Consider the following 21,774-nt stretch of genomic DNA (forward strand, 5'->3'; position numbering starts at 1 on the left):
CCAGGAACAGGGTTGGAGTTAAACCCTACAGGAGGGTATCTCTCCAGGAACAGGGTTGGAGTTAAAACCTACAGGAGGGTCTCTCTCCAGGAACAGGGTTGGAGTTAAACCCTACAGGAGGGTATCTCTCCAGGAACAGGGTTGGAGTTAAACCCTACAGGAGGGTATCTCTCCAGGAACAGGGTTGGAGTTAAAACCTACAGGAGGGTTTCTCTCCAGGAACAGGGTTGGAGTTAAACCCTACAGGAGGGTATCTCTCCAGGAACAGGGTTGGAGTTAAAACCTACAGGAGGGTCTCTCTCCAGGAACAGGGTTGGAGTTAAACCCTACAGGAGGGTATCTCTCCAGGAACAGGGTTGGAGTTAAACCCTACAGGAGGGTATCTCTCCAGGAACAGGGTTGGAGTTAAACCCTACAGGAGGGTATCTCTCCAGGAACAGGGTTGGAGTTAAACCCTACAGGAGGGTATCTCTCCAGGAACAGGGTTGGAGTTAAAACCTACAGGAGGGTATCTCTCCAGGAACAGGGTTGTAGTTAAACCCTACAGGAGGGTTTCTCTCCAGGAACAGGGTTGGAGTTAAAACCTACAGGAGGGTATCTCTCCAGGAACAGGGTTGGAGTTAAAATCTACAGGAGGGTATCTCTCCAGGAACAGGGTTGGAGTTAAACCCTACAGGAGGGTATCTCTCCAGGAACAGGGTTGGAGTTAAAACCTACAGGAGGGTATCTCTCCAGGAACAGGGTTGTAGTTAAACCCTACAGGAGGGTTTCTCTCCAGGAACAGGGTTGGAGTTAAAACCTACAGGAGGGTATCTCTCCAGGAACAGGGTTGGAGTTAAAACCTACAGGAGGGTTTCTCTCCAGGAACAGGGTTGGAGTTAAAACCTACAGGAGGGTATCTCTCCAGGAACAGGGTTGTAGTTAAACCCTACAGGAGGGTTTCTCTCCAGGAACAGGGTTGGAGTTAAAACCTACAGGAGGGTATCTCTCCAGGAACAGGGTTGTAGTTAAAACCTACAGGAGGGTTTCTCTCCAGGAACAGGGTTGGAGTTAAAACCTACAGGAGGGTCTCTCTCCAGGAACAGGGTTGGAGTTAAACCCTACAGGAGGGTATCTCTCCAGGAACAGGGTTGGAGTTAAACCCTACAGGAGGGTATCTCTCCAGGAACAGGGTTGGAGTTAAACCCTACAGGAGGGTATCTCTCCAGGAACAGGGTTGGAGTTAAACCCTACAGGAGGGTATCTCTCCAGGAACAGGGTTGGAGTTAAAACCTACAGGAGGGTATCTCTCCAGGAACAGGGTTGTAGTTAAACCCTACAGGAGGGTTTCTCTCCAGGAACAGGGTTGGAGTTAAAACCTACAGGAGGGTATCTCTCCAGGAACAGGGTTGGAGTTAAAACCTACAGGAGGGTTTCTCTCCAGGAACAGGGTTGGAGTTAAAACCTACAGGAGGGTATCTCTCCAGGAACAGGGTTGTAGTTAAACCCTACAGGAGGGTTTCTCTCCAGGAACAGGGTTGGAGTTAAAACCTACAGGAGGGTATCTCTCCAGGAACAGGGTTGGAGTTAAAACCTACAGGAGGGTTTCTCTCCAGAAACAGGGTTGTAGTTAAAATCTACAGGAGGGTGTGTCTCCAGGAACAGAGTTGGAGTTAAAACCTACAGGAGGGTATCTCTCCAGGAACAGGGTTGTAGTTAAAATCTACAGGAGGGTGTGTCTCCAGGAACAGGGTTGGAGTTAAAACCTACAGGAGGGTTTCTCTCCAGGAACAGGGTTGGAGTTAAAACCTACAGGAGGGTCTCTCTCCGAGTACAGGGCTGGAGTTAAAACCTACAGGAGGGTCTCTCTCCAGGAACAGGGTTGGAGATAAAACCTACAGGAGGGTATCTCTCCGGGAACAAGGTTGGAGTTAAAACCTACAGGAGGGTATCTATCCAGGAACAGGGTTGGAGTTAAAACCTACAGGAGGGTTTCTCTCCAGGAACAGGGTTGGAGTTAAAACCTACAGGAGGGTCTCTCTCCGAGTACAGGGCTGGAGTTAAAACCTACAGGAGGGTCTCTCTCCAGGAACAGGGTTGGAGATAAAACCTACAGGAGGGTATCTCTCCGGGAACAAGGTTGGAGTTAAAATCTACAGGAGGGTATCTCTCCAGAACAGGGTTGGAGTTAAAACCTACAGTCCTACTTCACTGTCTCTGTGGGTATGTTCTGTAGGTACGACCATCCCCCCCTGGAAACCCTTCCTACTGTAACTCCTACTTGACTGTCTCTGTGGGTATGTTCTGTAGGTACGACCATCCCCCCCTGGAAAACCTTCCTATTGTAACTCCTACGTGACTGTCTCCGTGGGTATGTTCTGTAGGTACGACCATCCCCCCCTGGAAACCCTTCCTACTCTAACTCCTACTTGACTGTCTCTGTGGGTATGTTCTGTAGGTACGACCATCCCCCCCTGGAAACCCTTCCTACTGTAACTACGTGACTGTCTCTGTGCGTATGTTCTGTAGGTACGACCACTGTAACTACGTGACTGTCTCTGTGGGTATGTTCTGTAGGTACGACCATCCCTCAGCTCCTGAACAGCACCTCCAACAACATCTACCTGACCTTCCAGTCTGACATCAGTGTGTCTGCAGCAGGCTTCCACCTGGAGTATACAGGTATGAAGAGATACACCTAGCTATAGGCTGGTCCTAGATCAGGTGTAATCTGGAGTATACTGGTATGAAGAGACACAGCTAGCTATAGGCTGGTCCTAGATCAGGTGTAATCTGGAGTATACAGGTATGAAGAGATACACCTAGCTATAGGCTGGTCCTAGATCAGGTGTAGTCTGAAGTATACAGGTATGAAGAGTTACACCTAGCTATAGGCTGGTCCTAGATCAGGTGTAATCTGGAGTATACTGGTATGAAGAGACACAGCTAGCTATAGGCTGGTCCTAGATCAGGTGTAATCTGGAGTATACAGGTATGAAGAGATACACCAAGCTATAGGCTGGTCCTAGATCAGGTGTAGTCTGAAGTATACAGGTATGAAGAGTTACACCTAGCTATAGGCTGGTCCTAGATCAGGTGTAATCTGGAGTATACTGGTATGAAGAGACACAGCTAGCTATAGGCTGGTCCTAGATCAGGTGTAATCTGGAGTATACAGGTATGAAGAGATACACCAAGCTATAGGCTGGTCCTAGATCAGGTGTAGTCTGAAGTATACAGGTATGAAGAGTTACACCTAGCTATAGGCTGGTCCTAGATCAGGTGTAATCTGGAGTATACTGGTATGAAGAGACACAGCTAGCTATAGGCTGGTCCTAGATCAGGTGTAATCTGGAGTATACAGGTATGAAGAGTTACACCTAGCTATAGGCTGGTCCTAGATCAGGTGTAATCTGGAGTATACTGGTATGAAGAGACACAGCTAGCTATAGGCTGGTCCTAGATCAGGTGTAATCTGGAGTATACAGGTATGAAGAGTTACATCTAGCTATAGGCTGGTCCTAGATCAGGTGTAATCTGGAGTATACAGGTATGAAGAGCCACAGCTAGCTATAGGCTGGTCCTAGATCAGGTGTAATCTGGAGTATACTGGTATGAAGAGACACAGCTAGCTATAGGCTGGTCCTAGATCAGGTGTAATCTGGAGTATACTGGTATGAAGAGACACAGCTAGCTATAGGCTGGTCCTAGATCAGGTGTAATCTGGAGTATACAGGTATGAAGAGTTACATCTAGCTATAGGCTGGTCCTAGATCAGGTGTAATCTGGAGTATACTGGTATGAAGAGCCACAGCTAGCTATAGGCTGGTCCTAGATCAGGTGTAATCTGGAGTATACTGGTATGAAGAGACACAGCTAGCTATAGGCTGGTCCTAGATCAGGTGTAATCTGGAGTATACAGGTATGAAGAGATACACCTAGCTATAGGCTGGTCCTAGATCAGGTGTAGTCTGAAGTATACAGGTATGAAGAGTTACACCTAGCTATAGGCTGGTCCTAGATCAGGTGTAATCTGGAGTATACTGGTATGAAGAGACACAGCTAGCTATAGGCTGGTCCTAGATCAGGTGTAATCTGGAGTATACAGGTATGAAGAGTTACACCTAGCTATAGGCTGGTCCTAGATCAGGTGTAATCTGAAGTATACAGGTATGAAGAGTTACACCTAGCTATAGGCTGGTCCTAGATCAGGTGTAGTCTGAAGTATACTGGTATGAAGAGTTACACCTAGCTATAGGCTGGTCCTAGATCAGGTGTAATCTGGAGTATACAGGTATGAAGAGATACACCCAGCTATAGGCTGGTCCTAGATCAGGTGTAATCTGGAGTATACAGGTATGAAGAGATACACCCAGCTATAGGCTGGTCCTAGATCAGGTGTAATCTGGAGTATACAGGTATGAAGAGAGACAGCTAGCTATAGGCTGGTCCTAGATCAGGTGTAATCTGAAGTATACAGGTATGAAGAGACACAGCTAGTATACAAGAGAGACACCAAGCTATAGGCTGGTCCTAGATCAGGTGTAATCTGGAGTATACTGGTATGAAGAGACACAGCTAGCTATAGGCTGGTCGTAGATCAGGTGTAATCTGGAGAATACTGGTATGAAGAGAGACACCTAGCTATAGGCTGGTCCTAGATCAGGTGTAATCTGGAGTATACTGGTATGAAGAGTTACACCTAGCTATAGGCTGGTCCTAGATCAGGTGTAATCTGGAGTATACTGGTATGAAGAGAGACACCTAGCTATAGGCTGGTCCTAGATCAGGTGTAATCTGGAGTATACAGGTATGAAGAGATACACCAAGCTATAGGCTGGTCCTAGATCAGGTGTAATCTGGAGTATACAGGTATGTAGAGATACAGCTAGCTATAGGCTGGTCCTAGATCAGGTGTAATCTGAAGTATACAGGTATGAAGAGATACACCCAGCTATAGGCTGGTCCTAGATCAGGTGTAGTCTGAAGTATACAGGTATGAAGAGTTACACCTAGCTATAGGCTGGTCCTAGATCAGGTGTAATCTGAAGTATACAGGTATGAAGAGAGACACCAAGCTATAGGCTGGTCCTAGATCAGGTGTAGTCTGAAGTATACAGGTATGAAGAGTTACATCTAGCTATAGGCTGGTCCTAGATCAGGTGTAATCTGGAGTATACAGGTATGAAGAGAGACACCTAGCTATAGGCTGGTCCTAGATCAGGTGTAATCTGGAGTATACAGGTATGAAGAGTTACACCAAGCTATAGACTGGTCCTAGATCAGGTGTAATCTGGAGTATACTGGTATGAAGAGACACAGCTAGCTATATGCTGGTCCTAGATCAGGTGTAATCTGGACTATACAGGTATGAAGAGATACAGCTAGCTATAGGCTGGTCCTAGATCAGGTGTAATCTGGAGTATACAGGTATGAAGAGTTACACCTAGCTATAGGCTGGTCCTAGATCAGGTGTAATCTGAAGTATACAGGTATGAAGAGTTACACCTAGCTATAGGCTGGTCCTAGATCAGGTGTAGTCTGAAGTATACAGGTATGAAGAGTTACACCTAGCTATAGGCTGGTCCTAGATCAGGTGTAATCTGAAGTATACAGGTATGAAGAGTTACACCTAGCTATAGGCTGGTCCTAGATCAGGTGTAGTCTGAAGTATACTGGTATGAAGAGGGACACCAAGCTATAGACTGGTCCTAGATCAGGTGTATACTGGTATGAAGAGACACAGCTAGCTATAGGCTGGTCCTAGATCAGGTGTAATCTGGAGTATACAGGTATGAAGAGACACAGCTAGCTATAGGCTGGTCCTAGATCAGGTGTAATCTGGAGTATACAGGTATGAAGAGATACACCCAGCTATAGGCTGGTCCTAGATCAGGTGTAGTCTGAAGTATACAGGTATGAAGAGTTACACCTAGCTATAGGCTGGTCCTAGATCAGGTGTAATCTGAAGTATACAGGTATGAAGAGTTACACCTAGCTATAGGCTGGTCCTAGATCAGGTGTAGTCTGAAGTATACAGGTATGAAGAGTTACACCTAGCTATAGGCTGGTCCTAGATCAGGTGTAATCTGAAGTATACAGGTATGAAGAGTTACACCCAGCAATAGGCTGGTCCTAGATCTGTATGTGCTTTAGCCAATCCTCTGACTTTCAGTGTCTTCTATTTCGTATCCTTATTTTACCAGGTAAATTGACTGAGAACACGTTTTCGTTTACAGCAATGACCTGGGGAAAAGTTCAACGGGAGATGAATGAGCCAATTGTAAACTGGGAATGATTAGGTGAACATGATGGTATGGGGGTCAGATTGGGAATTTAACCAAGGACACCAGGGTTAACAACCCTACAACCCTACCCTGGGATCTTTAGTGACCACAGAGAGACAGGACACTCGTTTAACATCCCATCTGAAAGACGGCGCCCTACAGGGCAATGTCCCCAATCACTGTCCTGGGGCATTGGGATTATATACAGTAGTGCCTTGCAAAAGTATTCATCCCCCTTGGCGTTTTTCCTATTTTGTTGCATTACAACCAGTAATTTAAAATAGATTTTTATTTGGATTTAATGTAATGGACATACATAAAATAATTTAAATTGGTGAAGTGAGATGGAAAAAATTACTTGTATACATTTATTTTATTTTTTTTAATACGGAAAAGTTGTGCGTGCATATGTATTCACCCCTTTGCTATGAAGCCCCTAAACAAGATCTGGTGCAACCAATTACCTCCAGAAGTCACATAATTAGTTAAATAAAGTCCACCTGTGTGCAAATTAAGTGTCACATGACAGTAAATATACACCTGTTCTGAAAGGCCCCAGAGTCTGCAACACCACTAAGCAAGGGGCACCACCAAGCAAGCGGCACCATGAAAAGCAAGGAGCTCTCCTAACAGGTCAGGGACAAAGTTGTGGAGAAGTACAGATCAGGTTTGGGTTATAAAAAAATATCTGAAACTTTGAACATCCCACGGAGCACCGTTAAACCTATTAATAAAAAATGGAGAGAATATGGCACCACAACAAACCTGCCAACAAACCACCAAAACTCACAGACCAGGCAAGGAGGGCATTAATCAGAGAGGCAACAAAGAGACCAAAGATAACCCTGAAGGAGCTGCAAAGCTCCACAGCGGAGATTGGAGTATCTGTCCATAGGATCACTTTAAGCTGTACACTCCACAGAGCTGGGCTTTACGGAAGAGTGGCCAAAAAAACAATGCTTAAAGAAAAAAATAAGCAAACACATTTGGTGTTCGCCAAAAGGCATATGGGAGACTCCCCAAACATATGGAAGAAGGTACTCTGGTCAGATGAGACTAAAATGTAGCTTTTTGGCAAACAAGGAAAACGCTATTTCTGGCGCAAACCCAACACCGCTCATCACCCCGAGAACACCATCCCCACAGTGAAGCATGGTGGTGGCACTAAATACAGGGAAATTCTTGAAGGGGAAACCTGTTTCTGTCTTCCAGAGATTTGAGACTGGGACGGAGGTTCACCTTCCAGCAGGACAATGACCCTAAGAATACTGCTAAAGCAACACTCGAAGGGTTTAAGAGGAAACATTTTAATGTCTTGGAATGGCCTAGTCAAAGCTCAGACCTCAATCCAATTGAGGATCTGTGGTATGACTTAAAGATTGCTGTACACCAGCGGAACCCATCCAACTTGAAGGAGCTGGAGCAGTTTTGTCTTGAAAAATGGGCAAAAATCCCAGTGGCTAGATGTGCCAAACATATAGAGACATACCCCAAGAGACTTGCAGCTGTAATTACTGCAAAAGGTGGCTCTACAAAGTATTGACTTTGGGGGGTGAATAGTTATGCACGCTCAAGTTTTCAGTTTTTTTGTTGTCTTATTTCTTGTTTGTTTCACAATAAACAATATTTTGTATCTTCATAGTGGTAGGCATGTTGTGTAAATCAAATTATACAAACCCCCCAAAAATATATTTTAATTCCAGGTTGTAAGGCAACAAAATAGGAAAAATGCCAAGAGGGGTGAAAACTTTTGCAAGCCACTGTATATATTTACTTTAGACCAGAGGAAACATCACTTCCAGCAGCATCTGGTCTCCCATCCAGGGACCGACCAGGACCAACCCTGTCTAGCGTCAGATGCAAACTAGCAGTGAGATTCAGGGTGGTCTGCTGCTGGCCTTATTCTTAGAAAACGTAATATGACTCAACAATGGAACACGTGATGATGTCATGGGAATGTTGCCTGAATAGAAATGACTCAACAATGGAACACGTGATGATGTCATGGGAATGTTCCCTGAATAGAAATGACTCAACAATGGAACATGTGATGATGTCATGGGAATGTTCCCTGAATAGAAATGACTCAACACTAGAACACGTGATGATGTCATGGGAATGTTTCCTGAATAGAAATGACTCAACAATGGAACACTTGATGATGTCATGGGAATGTTTCCTGAATAGATATGACTCAACAATGGAATGGGGTCTGAAAAAATGTCTTGATGTGTCAATAGCATTAAGTTAATGAAGAAACATGGAATAAGTACGTGAATTTCTTTTGTAGTGAAAGTAGTATTTTACAGTTTTATGGATGGAATGCTGCTGGTTTTCATGCCATGATGGCAGGGTTTAACCAAGTCCTGGACCTAGAGGGTTAAAGTCCTGCTGGTTTTATTGTCTAGTGTTTTGGTCCTCCAGGACTAGTGGACCTAGAAGGCCAAAGTCCTGCTGGTTTTATTTTCTAGTGTTTTGGTCCTCCAGGACCTCCAGGACTGGTGTTGACAAGCCCAGCTGGATCTGCTTCAGCCATCTCATCTCACTAGTGATGTCCTGCCAGCAGAGGAGTTGGCTAAAGGACACGCAGGGTTACAGATGGGACCAGGCTAACTGAGCTCATCCACCGTCCCTGTCTGTCTGTCTGTCTGTCTGTCTGTCTGTCTGTCTGTCTGTCTGTCTGTCTGTCTGTCTGTCTGTCTGTCTGTCTGTCTGTCTGTCTGTCTGTCTGTCTGTCTGTCTGTCTGTCTGTCTGTCTGTCTGTCTGTCTGCCTGCCTGCCTGCCTGCCTGCCTGCCTGCCTGCCTGCCTGCCTGCCTGCCTGCCTCTGAGTGGGGAACTGTAACCCTCTGACCACAGGTCTCCCACTAACACCAGCCACTCTCCTCAACATCTGTCTCACATCACCTTTAACCCTGTGTCCCACCTTCCCCCAAACTTAGAGATAAACATACTTTATATTCAAGATGCTATCATCACCTGCCTCCCACAACGTCTCACCACAGCCAACCTCTCACAGCCCCGATCGGTCCGTCTCAGTCTCTCAGCACCTCTAACCCTGTATACCACTCTCCCACACACAGTCTACCACCTGTAGAGATCAACATATAATACAACTCTCTCACCAAGTCTACTCCCCGCTCTCCTCAGCCTCTGTCCTGTCTGTCTCTCAGTGGGTTGTTATATCACTAACCCTGTCTGTCTCTCAGTGGGCTGTTATATCACTAACCCTGTCTGTCTCTCAGTGGGTTGTTATATCACTAACCCTGTCTGTCTCTCAGTGGGTTGTTATATCACTAACCCTGTCTGTCTCTCAGTGGGTTGTTATATCACTAACCCTGTCTGTCTCTCAGTGGGTTGTTATATCACTAACCCTGTCTGTCTCTCAGTGGGTTGTTATATCACTAACCCTGTCTGTCTCTCAGTGGGTTGTTCTATCACTAACCCTGTCTGTCTCTCAGTGGGTTGTTATATCACTAACCCTGTCTGTCTCTCAGTGGGTTGTTATATCACTAACCCTGTCTGTCTCTCAGTGGGTCGTTATATCACTAAAGCTTCTAAACCGTAAAGATACATTTTACAGTATATTTGAAAGCTTTCAGCCAATCAGTCTCCTCAGCCCTCTCCCACATCAATCTCTTCAGCCAATCAGTCTCAGCCCTCTACCACATCAATCTCTTCAGCCAATCAGTCTCCTCAGGCCTCTCCCACATCAATCTCTTCAGCCAATCAGTCTCCTCAGCCCTTTCCCACATCAATCTCTTCAGCCAATCAGTCTCCTCAGGCCTCTCCCACATCAATCTCTTCAGCCAGTCAGTCTCCTCAGCCCTCTCCCACATCAATCTTTTCAGCCAATCAGTCTCCTCAGCCCTCTCCCACATCAATCTCTTCAGCCAATCAGTCTCCTCAGCCCTCTCCCACATCAATCTCTTCAGCCAATCAGTCTCCTCAGCCCTCTCCCACATCAATGTCTTCAGCCAATCAGTCTCCTCAGCCCTCTCCCACATCAATCTCTTCAGCCAATCAGTCTCCTCAGGCCTCTCCCACATCAATCTCTTCAGCCAATCAGTGTCCTCAGCCCTCTCCCACATCAATCTCTTCAGCCAATCAGTCTCCTCAGGCCTCTCCCACATCAATCTCTTCAGCCAATCAGTCTCCTCAGCCCTCTCCCACATCAATCTCTTCAGCCAATCAGTCTCCTCAGCCCTCTCCCACATCAATCTCTTCAGCCAATCAGTCTCCTCAGGCCTCTCCCACATCAATCTCGTCATCCAATCAGTCTCCTCAGCCCTCTCCCACATCAATCTCTTCAGCCAATCAGTCTCCTCAGCCCTCTCCCACATCAATCTCTTCAGCCAATCAGTCTCCTCAGGCCTCTCCCACATCAATCTCGTCATCCAATCAGTCTCCTCAGGCCTCTCCCACATCAATCTCTTTAGCCAATCAGTCTCCTCAGCCCTCTCCCACATCAATATCTTCAGCCAATCAGTCTCCTCAGGCCTCTCCCACATCAATCTCTTCACCCTCTCACCCCTTCCTTACCACAGCATGTCACCACTCTCCCCCACAAGCCCAACACTCTCCACACCATGACTACCAGGTGTAGGAATATCCATTTATAACAGCCTGCTGAGATGATGGGATAGCATTCTGTTCTGAACACCTTCTGAACTCTGTTTACCACTCTGTTTACCACTCTGTTTACCCCTCATAGTCTCTCACCACTCTGTTTACCACTCTGTTTACCCCTCATAGTCTCTCACCACTGTTTACCACTCTGTTTACCCCTCATAGTCTCTCACCACTCTGTTAACCACACTGTTTACCCCTCATAGTCTCTCACCACTCTGTTTACCACTCTGTTTACCCCTCATAGTCTCTCACCACTCTGTTTACCACTCTGTTTACCCCTCATAGTCTCTCACCACTCTGTTTACCACTCTGTTTACCCCTCATAGTCTCTCACCACTCTGTTTACCACTCTGTTCACCACTCATAGTCTCTCACCACTCTGTTAACCACTCTGTTTACCCCTCATAGTCTCTCACCACTCTGTTAACCACTCTGTTTACCCCTCATAGTCTCTCACCACTCTGTTTACCACTCTGTTTACCCCTCATAGTCTCTCACCACTCTGTTTACCACTCATAGTCTCTCACCACTCTGTTTACCCCTCATAGTCTCTCACCACTCTGTTTACCACTCTGTTTACCACTCTGTTTACCACTCATAGTCTCTCACCACTCTGTTTACCACTCTGTTTACCCCTCATAGTCTCTCACCACTCTGTTTACCACTCTGTTTGCCACTCATAGTCTCTCACCACTCTGTTTACCACTCTGTTTACCACTCATAGTCTCTCACCACTCTGTTTACCACTCATAGTCTCTCACCACTCTGTTTACCACTCTGTTCACCACTCATAGTCTCTCACCACTCTGTTAACCACTCTGTTTACCCCTCATAGTCTCTCACCACTCTGTTAACCACTCTGTTTACCCCTCATAGTCTCTCACCACTCTGTTTACCACTCTGTTTACCCCTCATAGTCTCTCACCACTCTGTTTACCCCTCATAGTCTCTCACCACTCTGTTTACCACTCTGTTTACCACTCTGTTTACCACTCATAGTCTCTCACCACTCTGTTTACCACTCTGTTTACCCCTCATAGTCTCTCACCACTCTGTTTACCACTCTGTTTGCCACTCATAGTCTCTCACCACTCTGTTTACCACTCTGTTTACCACTCATAGTCTCTCACCACTCTGTTTACCACTCTGTTTACCCCTCATAGTCTCTCACCACTCTGTTTACCACTCTGTTTACCACTCATAGTCTCTCACCACTCTGTTTACCACTCATAGTCTCTCACCACTCTGTTTACCACTCTGTTTACCACTCATAGTCTCTCACCACTCTGTTTACCACTCATAGTCTCTCACCACTCTGTTTACCACTCTGTTAACCACTCATAGTCTCTCACCACTCTGTTTACCACTCATAGTCTCTCACCACTCTGTTAACCACTCATAGTCTCTCACCACTCTGTTAACCACTCATAGTCTCTCACCACTCTGTTAACCACTCATAGTCTCTCACCACTCTGTTACCCCTCATAGTCTCTCACCACTCTGTTACCCCTCATAGTCTCTCACCACTCTGTTACCCCTCATAGTCTCTCACCACTCTGTTTACCACTCTGTTTACCCCTCATAGTCTCTCACCACTCTGTTCACCACTCTGTTTACCACTCATAGTCTCTCACCACTCTGTTACCCCTCATAATCTCCCACCACTATGTTTACCACTCACAGACTCCATCTCCACTCCACTCACCCCTCTGCTCATCACTCTCTGACCACTCTCAGTATTCCTATAAGGAGTATTATAACGACCTATCACCTCTCAGTATTCCTATAAGGTGTTAACTGCCGGTTCCATACTGTATTCTACTGTTCTGAATGGTTTGTGTTTGTTTCTATGTTCCTGTAGTGATCTTGATGTGCAGACAAGTGATTGCTATTTCCTGTTGTGTTTTGACTCTGTCCTAAGCAATAGGTTTGGATTCATGTCCAGAACCTCAGCCCCCCCTGAACGGTGTCAATGTGGGCCAGCGCTTCACTGTGGGGGACATGGTTTCCTTTCAGTGTGACCAAGGCTACTCTCTGAAGGTGAGCACATACACACACACACACACACACACACACACACACACACACACACACACACACACACACACACACACAGACACAGACACAGACACAGACGACACAGACAGACAGACAGACAGACAGACAGACAGACAGACAGACAGACAGACAGACAGACAGACAGACAGACAGACAGACAGACAGACAGACAGACAGACAGACAGACAGACAGACAGACAGACAACGAGAGAGAGAGAACGAGAGAGAGAGACAGGGAGGTAACACTGCTCTGTTACCTCCAGGTGGGTTTTGGTTTTGCTAGGGTGGTGTAGGGTCGGCCAGTGGTGGATGGACGTAAGCATCTGCCCTTTGGTGCAGAAGTTTGTCGGTTTGAATCCAGCGATAGAAACTTGCCTAATTTATCTTAACTTAACTTGCCTAACTTATCTTAACTTAACTTGCCTAACTTAACTTAGCTTTAAACACTTTGAAATTCGACTTTGCGTACAACTTTGAAATTTGACATTTTTGAAAAACATAGATGAAGGTCTAATTCTGAGTGAGAGCTCGTTGGGACCCTATTCCCTACGCAGTGCACTATTTTGGGCAGGGCCCACAGGGCTCTAGTTCACTATAGAGGGAATAGGGTTCCATTCGGGACACAGCCCATGTCTGATGTAGAGCTGCCAGTTTAGATATGCAGACCCAGGGAATACCCTGAAGGTTGAAGTGAAACACACACACACACACACACACACACACACACACACACACACACACACACACACACACACACACACACACACACACACACACACACACACACACACACACACACACACAAACACACACACACACACACACACACACACACACACACACACCGAGTGTGTTAGGATAAATACAGTGTGTGTGTGTGCGAATGCTCATGCGTGCGTGTATGTAACAGTGCGCTTGTAAGTGTGTGGGTGTGTTTTTGCGCGTGTGTGTGTGTGTGTGTGTGTGTGGGGGGAGGTTAAATTAACTGTAACAGTTTCCTCTTCCCTCTGTCACACACACACACACACACACACACACACACACACACACACACACACACACACACACACACACACACACACACACACACACACACACACACATACACACACGCACCAACACACACACACACAATTGACCTAGGTTGTTCAGATCCTCAGGTTCTAACTAATGAAACTCACTCAGAGTAGACAACATTATTAATATTATGAAGTGTTACTGTATTTAATATAATTAATATTATGACCAGATACTATAATTAATATTATGACCAGTTACTGTAATTAATATAATTAATATTATGACCAGTTACTGTAATTAATATTATGACCAGTTAATATAATTAATATAATTAATATTATGACCAGATACTGTAATTAATATTATGAACAGTTACTGTAATTAATATTATGACCAGGTACTGTAATTAATATTATCACCAGTTACTGTAATTAATATTATGACCAGTTACTGTAATTAATAGAATTAATATTATGACCAGTTACTGTAATTAATATTATGACCAGTTACTGTAATTTATATTATGACTAGTTACTGTAATTAATATTATGACCAGTTACTGTAATTAATATTATGGCCAGTTACTGGTTGTGTCCAACATCTACATACTGGTTGTGTCCAACATCTACATACTGGTTGTGTCCAACATCTACATACTGGTTGTGTCCAACATCTACATACTGTGGTTGTGTCCAACATCTACATACTGGTTGTGTCCAACATCTACATACTGGTTGTGTCCAACATCTACATACTGGTTGTGTCCAACATCTACATACTGGTTGTGTCCAACATCTACATACTGGTTGTGTCCAACATCTACATACTGGTTGTGTCCAACATCTACATACTGGTTGTGTCCAACATCTACATACTGGTTGTGTCCAACATCTACGTACTGGTTGTGTCCAACATCTACGTACTGGTTGTGTCCAACATCTACGTACTGGTTGTATCCAACATCTACGTACTGGCTGTGTCCAACATCTACATACTGGTTGTGTCCAACATCTACGTACTGGTTGTGTCTAACATCTACATACTGGTTGTGTCCAACATCTACATACTGGTTGTGTCCAACATCTACATACTGGTTGCGTCCAACATCTACATACTGGTTGTGTCCAACGTCTACATACTGGTTTTGTCCAACATCCACATACTGGTTGTGTCCAACGTCTACATACTGGTTGTGTCCAACACCTACATACTGGTTGTGTCCAACATCTATCTACATACTGGTTGTGTCCAACATCTACATACTGGTTGTGTCCAACATCTACATACTGGTTGTGTCCAACATCTACATACTGGTTGTGTCCAACGTCTACATACTGGTTGTGTCCAACATCTACATACTGGTTGTGTCCAACATCTACATACTGGTTGTGTCCAACATCTACATACTGGTTGTGTCCAACATCCACATACTGGTTGTGTCCAACGTCTACATACTGGTTGTGTCCAACACCTACATACTGGTTGTGTCCAACATCTATCTACATACTGGTTGTGTCCAACATCTACATACTGGTTGTGTCCAACATCTACGTACTGGTTGTGTCCAACATCCATCTACATACTGGTTGTGTCCAACATCTACATACTGGTTGTGTCCAACATCTACATACTGGTTGTGTCCAACGTCTACATACTGGTTGTGTCCAACATCTACATACTGGTTGTGTCCAACATCTACATACTGGTTGTGTCCAACATCTACATACTGGTTGTGTCCATCATCTACATACTGGTTGTGTCCAACATCTACATACTGGTTGTGTCCAACATCTACATACTGGTTGTGTCCCACATCTACATACTGGTTGTGTCCAACATCTACATACTGGTTGGGTCCAACATCTACATACTGGTTGCGTCCAACATCTGCATACTGGTTGCTTCCAACATCTACATACTGGTTGTGTCTACATACTGGTTGTGTCCAACATCTACATACTGGTTGTGTCCAACATCTACATACTGGTTGCGTCCAACATCTACATACTGGTTGCGTCCAACATCTACATACTGGTTGTGTCCAACATCTACATACTGGTTGTGTCCAACATCTACATACTGGTTGTGTCCAACATCTACATACTGGTTGTGTCCAACATCTACATACTGGTTGTGTCCAACATCTACATACTGGTTGTGTCCAACATCTACATACTGGTTGTGTCCAACATCTACATACTGGTTGTGTCCAACATCTACATACTGGTTGTGTCTAACATCTACATACTGGTTGTGTCTAACATCTACATACTGGTTGTGTCCAACATCTACATACTGTTTGTGTCCAACATCTACATACTGGTTGTGTCCAACATCTACGTACTGGTTTTGTCCAACATCTACGTACTGGTTGTGTCCAACATCTACATACTGGTTGTGTCCAACATCTACGTACTGGTTGTGTCTAACATCTACAAACTGGTTGTGTCCAACATCTACATACTGGTTGTGTCCAACATCTACATACTGGTTGTGTCCAACGTCTACATACTGGTTTTGTCCAACATCCACATACTGGTTGTGTCCAACGTCTACATACTGGTTGTGTCCAACACCTACATACTGGTTGTGTCCAACATCTATCTACATACTGGTTGTGTCCAACATCTACATACTGGTTGTGTCCAACATCTACGTACTGGTTGTGTCCAACATCCATCTACATACTGGTTGTGTCCAACATCTACATACTGGTTGTGTCCAACATCTACATACTGGTTGTGTCCAACGTCTACATACTGGTTGTGTCCAACATCTACAAACTGGTTGTGTCCAACATCTACATACTGGTTGTGTCCAACATCTACATACTGGTTGTGTCCAACATCCACATACTGGTTGTGTCCAACGTCTACATACTGGTTGTGTCCAACACCTACATACTGGTTGTGTCCAACATCTATCTACATACTGGTTGTGTCCAACATCTACATACTGGTTGTGTCCAACATCTACGTACTGGTTGTGTCCAACATCCATCTACATACTGGTTGTGTCCAACATCTACATACTGGTTGTGTCCAACATCTACATACTGGTTGTGTCCAACGTCTACATACTGGTTGTGTCCAACATCTACATACTGGTTGTGTCCAACATCTACATACTGGTTGTGTCCAACATCTACATACTGGTTGTGTCCAACATCTACATACTGGTTGTATCCATCATCTACATACTGGTTGTGTCCAACATCTACATACTGGTTGTGTCCAACATCTACATACTGGTTGGGTCCAACATCTACATACTGGTTGCGTCCAACATCTGCATACTGGTTGCTTCCAACATCTACATACTGGTTGTGTCTACATACTGGTTGTGTCCAACATCTACATACTGGTTGTGTCCAACATCTACATACTGGTTGCGTCCAACATCTACATACTGGTTGCATCCAACATCTACATACTGGTTGTGTCCAACATCTACATACTGGTTGTGTCCAACATCTACATACTGGTTGTGTCCAACATCTACATACTGGTTGTGTCCAACATCTACATACTGGTTGTGTCTAACATCTACATACTGGTTGTGTCCAACATCTACATACTGGTTGTGTCCAACATCTACATACTGGTTGTGTCCAACATCTACATACTGGTTGTGTCCAACATCTACATACTGGTTGTGTCCAACATCTACATACTGGTTGTGTCCAACATCTACATACTGGTTGTGTCCAACATCTACATACTGGTTGTGTCCCCTACATACTGGTTGTGTCCAACATCTACATACTGGTTGTGTCCAACATCTACATACTGGTTGTGTCCAACATCTACATACTGGTTGTGTCCAACATCTACATACTGGTTGTGTCCAACATCTACATACTGGTTGTGTCCAACATCTACATACTGGTTGTGTCCAACATCTACATACTGGTTGTGTCCAACATCTACATACTGGTTGTGTCTAACATCTACATACTGGTTGTGTCCAACATCTACATACTGGTTGTGTCCAACATCTACATACTGGTTGTGTCCAACATCTACATACTGGTTGTGTCCAACATCTACATACTGGTTGCGTCCAACATCTACATACTGGTTGTGTCCCCTACATACTGGTTGTGTCCAACATCTACATACTGGTTGTGTCTAACATCTACATACTGGTTGTGTCCAACATCTACATACTGGTTGTGTCCAACATCTACATACTGGTTGTGTCCAACATCTACATACTGGTTGTGTCCAACATCTACGTACTGGTTGTGTCCAACATCTACATACTGGTTGTGTCCCACATCTACATACTGGTTTTCACCAACATCTACATACTGGTTGTGTCTAACATCTACATACTGGTTGTGTCCAACATCTACATACTGGTTGTGTCCAACATCTACATACTGGTTGTGTCCAACATCTACATACTGGTTGTGTCCAACATCTACGTACTGGTTGTGTCCAACATCTACGTACTGGTTGTGTCCAACATCTACATACTGGTTGTGTCCAACATCTACATACTGGTTGTGTCCAACATCTACATACTGGTTGTGTCCAACATCTACATACTGGTTGTGTCCAACATCTACATACTGGTTGTGTCCAACATCTACATACTGGTTGTGTCTAACATCTACATACTGGTTGTGTCCAACATCTACATACTGGTTGTGTCCAACATCTACATACTGGTTGTGTCCAACATCTACATACTGGTTGTGTCCAACATCTACATACTGGTTGTGTCCAACATCTACATACTGGTTGTGTCCAACATCTACATACTGGTTGTGTCCAACATCTACATACTGGTTGTGTCCAACGTCTACATACTGGTTGTGTCCAACATCTACATACTGGTTGTGTCCAACATCTACATACTGGTTGCGTCCAACATCTACATACTGGTTGCGTCCAACATCTACATACTGGTTGCGTCCAACATCTACATACTGGTTGCGTCCAACATCTACATACTGGTTGCGTCCAACATCTACATACTGGTTGTGTCCAACATCTACATACTGGTTGTGTCCAACATCTACATACTGGTTGTGTCCAACATCTACATACTGGTTGTGTCCAACATCTACATACTGGTTGCGTCCAACATCTACATACTGGGTGTGTCCCAAATAGCACCCTATTTTCTTCAGAGACAATGACCCTTTATTCTACAGTAGAGACCTTGAGGATAAAGATGAGGAAGGCAATTCCCCAAAAAAACACGTGTCAAAATAATGTGAATAAACCCTTCTTGACATGTTTCCCTCCCTGTTGTTTCCATGGCCATTGTTTGATATGAATCAGACATGTTTCCCTCCCTGTTGATTTCATGGCCTTTGTTTAACATGAATCAGCATTTTCAAAGGTTTCTGTTGTATTCTGTTATATTTGTTTGTTTCCTACTGGGCATCCCAAATGGCACCCTATTCCCTATATAGAGCCATAGGGTTCTGGTCTAAAGTAGTGCACTATATAGGGAATAGGGTGCCATAGGGCTCTGGTCTAAAGTAGTGCACTATATAGGGAATAGGGTGCCATTTGGGATGCAGATTGTGATATAGCTACATCCTACAGTGCTGAATAGATGTGTTTGTTTGCAGGATAATGCATTAACTTGTCTTTTCTCGTGCAGGATAATGCATTAACGTGTCTTTTCTCGTTGCAGGATAATGCATTAACTTGTCTTTTCTCGTGCAGGATAATGCATTAACGTGTCTTTTCTCGTGCAGGGTAATGCATAAACTTGTATTTTCTCGTGCAGGGTAATGCATTAACTTGTCTTTTCTCGTGCAGGGTAATGCTTTAACTTGTCTTTTCTCGTGCAGGGTAATGCTTTAACTTGTCTTTTCTCGTGCAGGGTAATGCATTAACTTGTCTTTTCTCGTGCAGGGTAATGCTTTAACTTGTCTTTTCTCGTGCAGGGTAATGCATTAACTTGTCTTTTCTCGTGCAGGGTAATGAATTAACTTGTCTTTTCTCGTGCAGGGTAATGCATTAACTTGTCTTTTCTCGTGCAGGGTAATGAATACATAACATGTATGCCAGGGCCCGTCAGACGATGGAATTACCCCGTACCTCTGTGCTTAGGTAATGTATTAATTCTATACAAGTCGTCTTTATCATGGTAATGTTTAACTTCTAGGATTGGAGAGCAGTCCTCCCTTATATACTGCTGATTGGTAGGATACCTTCTAGGATTGGAGAGCAGTCCTCTCTGATATACTGCTGATTGGTAGGATACCTTCTAGGATTGGAGAGCAGTCCTCTCTGATATACTGCTGATTGGTAGGATACCTTCTAGGATTGGAGAGCAGTCCTCTCTGATATACTGCTGATTGGTAGGATACCTTCTAGGATTGGAGAGCAGTCCTCTCTGATATACTGCTGATTGGTAGGATACCTTCTAGGATTGGAGAGCAGTCCTCCCTGATATACTGCTGATTGGTAGGATAACTGGTAGGATTGGAGAGCAGTCCTCTCTGATATACTGCTGATTGGTAGGATAACTGGTAGGAATGGAGAGCAGTCCTCTCTGATATACTGCTGATTGGTAAGATAACTGGTAGGATTGGAGAGCAGTCCTCTCTGATATACTGCTGATTGGTAGGATACCTTCTAGGATTGGAGAGCAGTCCTCTCTGATATACTGCTGATTGGTAGGATACCTTCTAGGATTGGAGAGCAGTCCTCCCTGATATACTGCTGATTGGTAGGATAACTGGTAGGATTGGAGAGCAGTCCTCTCTGATATACTGCTGATTGGTAGGATACCTTCTAGGATTGGAGAGCAGTCCTCTCTGATATACTGCTGTTTGGTAGGATACCTTCTAGGATTGGAGAGCAGTCCTCTCTGATATACTGCTGATTGGTAGGATACATTCTAGGATTGGAGAGCGGTCCTCTCTGATATACTGCTGATTGGTAGGATACCTTCTAGGATTGGAGAGCAGTCCTCCCTGATATACTGCTGATTGGTAGGATAACTGGTAGGATTGGAGAGCAGTCCTCTCTGATATACTGCTGATTGGTAGGATACCTTCTAGGATTGGAGAGCAGTCCTCTCTGATATACTGCTGATTGGTAGGATACCTTCTAGGATTGGAGAGCAGTCCTCCCTGATATACTGCTGATTGGTAGGATAACTGGTAGGATTGGAGAGCAGTCCTCTCTGATATACTGCTGATTGGTAGGATACCTTCTAGGATTGGAGAGCAGTCCTCTCTGATATACTGCTGTTTGGTAGGATACCTTCTAGGATTGGAGAGCAGTCCTCTCTGATATACTGCTGATTGGTAGGATAACTGGTAGGATTGGAGAGCAGTCCTCTCTGATATACTGCTGATTGGTAGGATACCTTCTAGGATTGGAGAGCAGTCCTCTCTGATATACTGCTGATTGGTAGGATACCTTCTAGGATTGGAGAGCAGTCCTCCCTGATATACTGCTGATTGGTAGGATAACTGGTAGGATTGGAGAGCAGTCCTCTCTGATATACTGCTGATTGGTAGGATACCTTCTAGGATTGGAGAGCAGTCCTCCCTGATATACTGCTGATTGATAGGATAACTGGTAGGATTGGAGAGCAGTCCTCTCTGATATACTGCTGATTGGTAGGATACCTTCTAGGATTGGAGAGCAGTCCTCTCTGATATACTGTTGATTGGTAGGATAACTGGTAGGATTGGAGGACAGTCCTCTCTGATATACTGCTGATTGGTAGGATAACTGGTAGGATTGGAGAGCAGTCCTCTCTGATATACTGCTGATTGGTAGGATAACTGGTAGGATTGGAGAGCAGTCCTCTCTGAT

The 21,774-nt window shown here is 44.6% G+C and overlaps 1 protein-coding gene across 1 annotated transcript in view; it reads left to right on the forward strand.

Moving 5' to 3' along the window:
* The window catches only part of LOC139572868 (CUB and sushi domain-containing protein 3-like), a 1,528,140-nt gene that overhangs the window by 1,275,944 nt on the left and 230,422 nt on the right, over positions 1-21,774 (forward strand). Inside the window, exons 38-40 of the mRNA XM_071395690.1 lie at positions 2,557-2,661; positions 12,819-12,937; positions 19,983-20,052. Of these exons, the coding sequence (XP_071251791.1) occupies positions 2,557-2,661; positions 12,819-12,937; positions 19,983-20,052 (294 nt within the window). The remainder of the gene's footprint in view (positions 1-2,556; positions 2,662-12,818; positions 12,938-19,982; positions 20,053-21,774) is intronic.

The sequence above is a fragment of the Salvelinus alpinus genome, chromosome 4 (genome assembly GCF_045679555.1).
Source record: "Salvelinus alpinus chromosome 4, SLU_Salpinus.1, whole genome shotgun sequence".
NCBI lineage: Eukaryota > Metazoa > Chordata > Actinopteri > Salmoniformes > Salmonidae > Salvelinus > Salvelinus alpinus.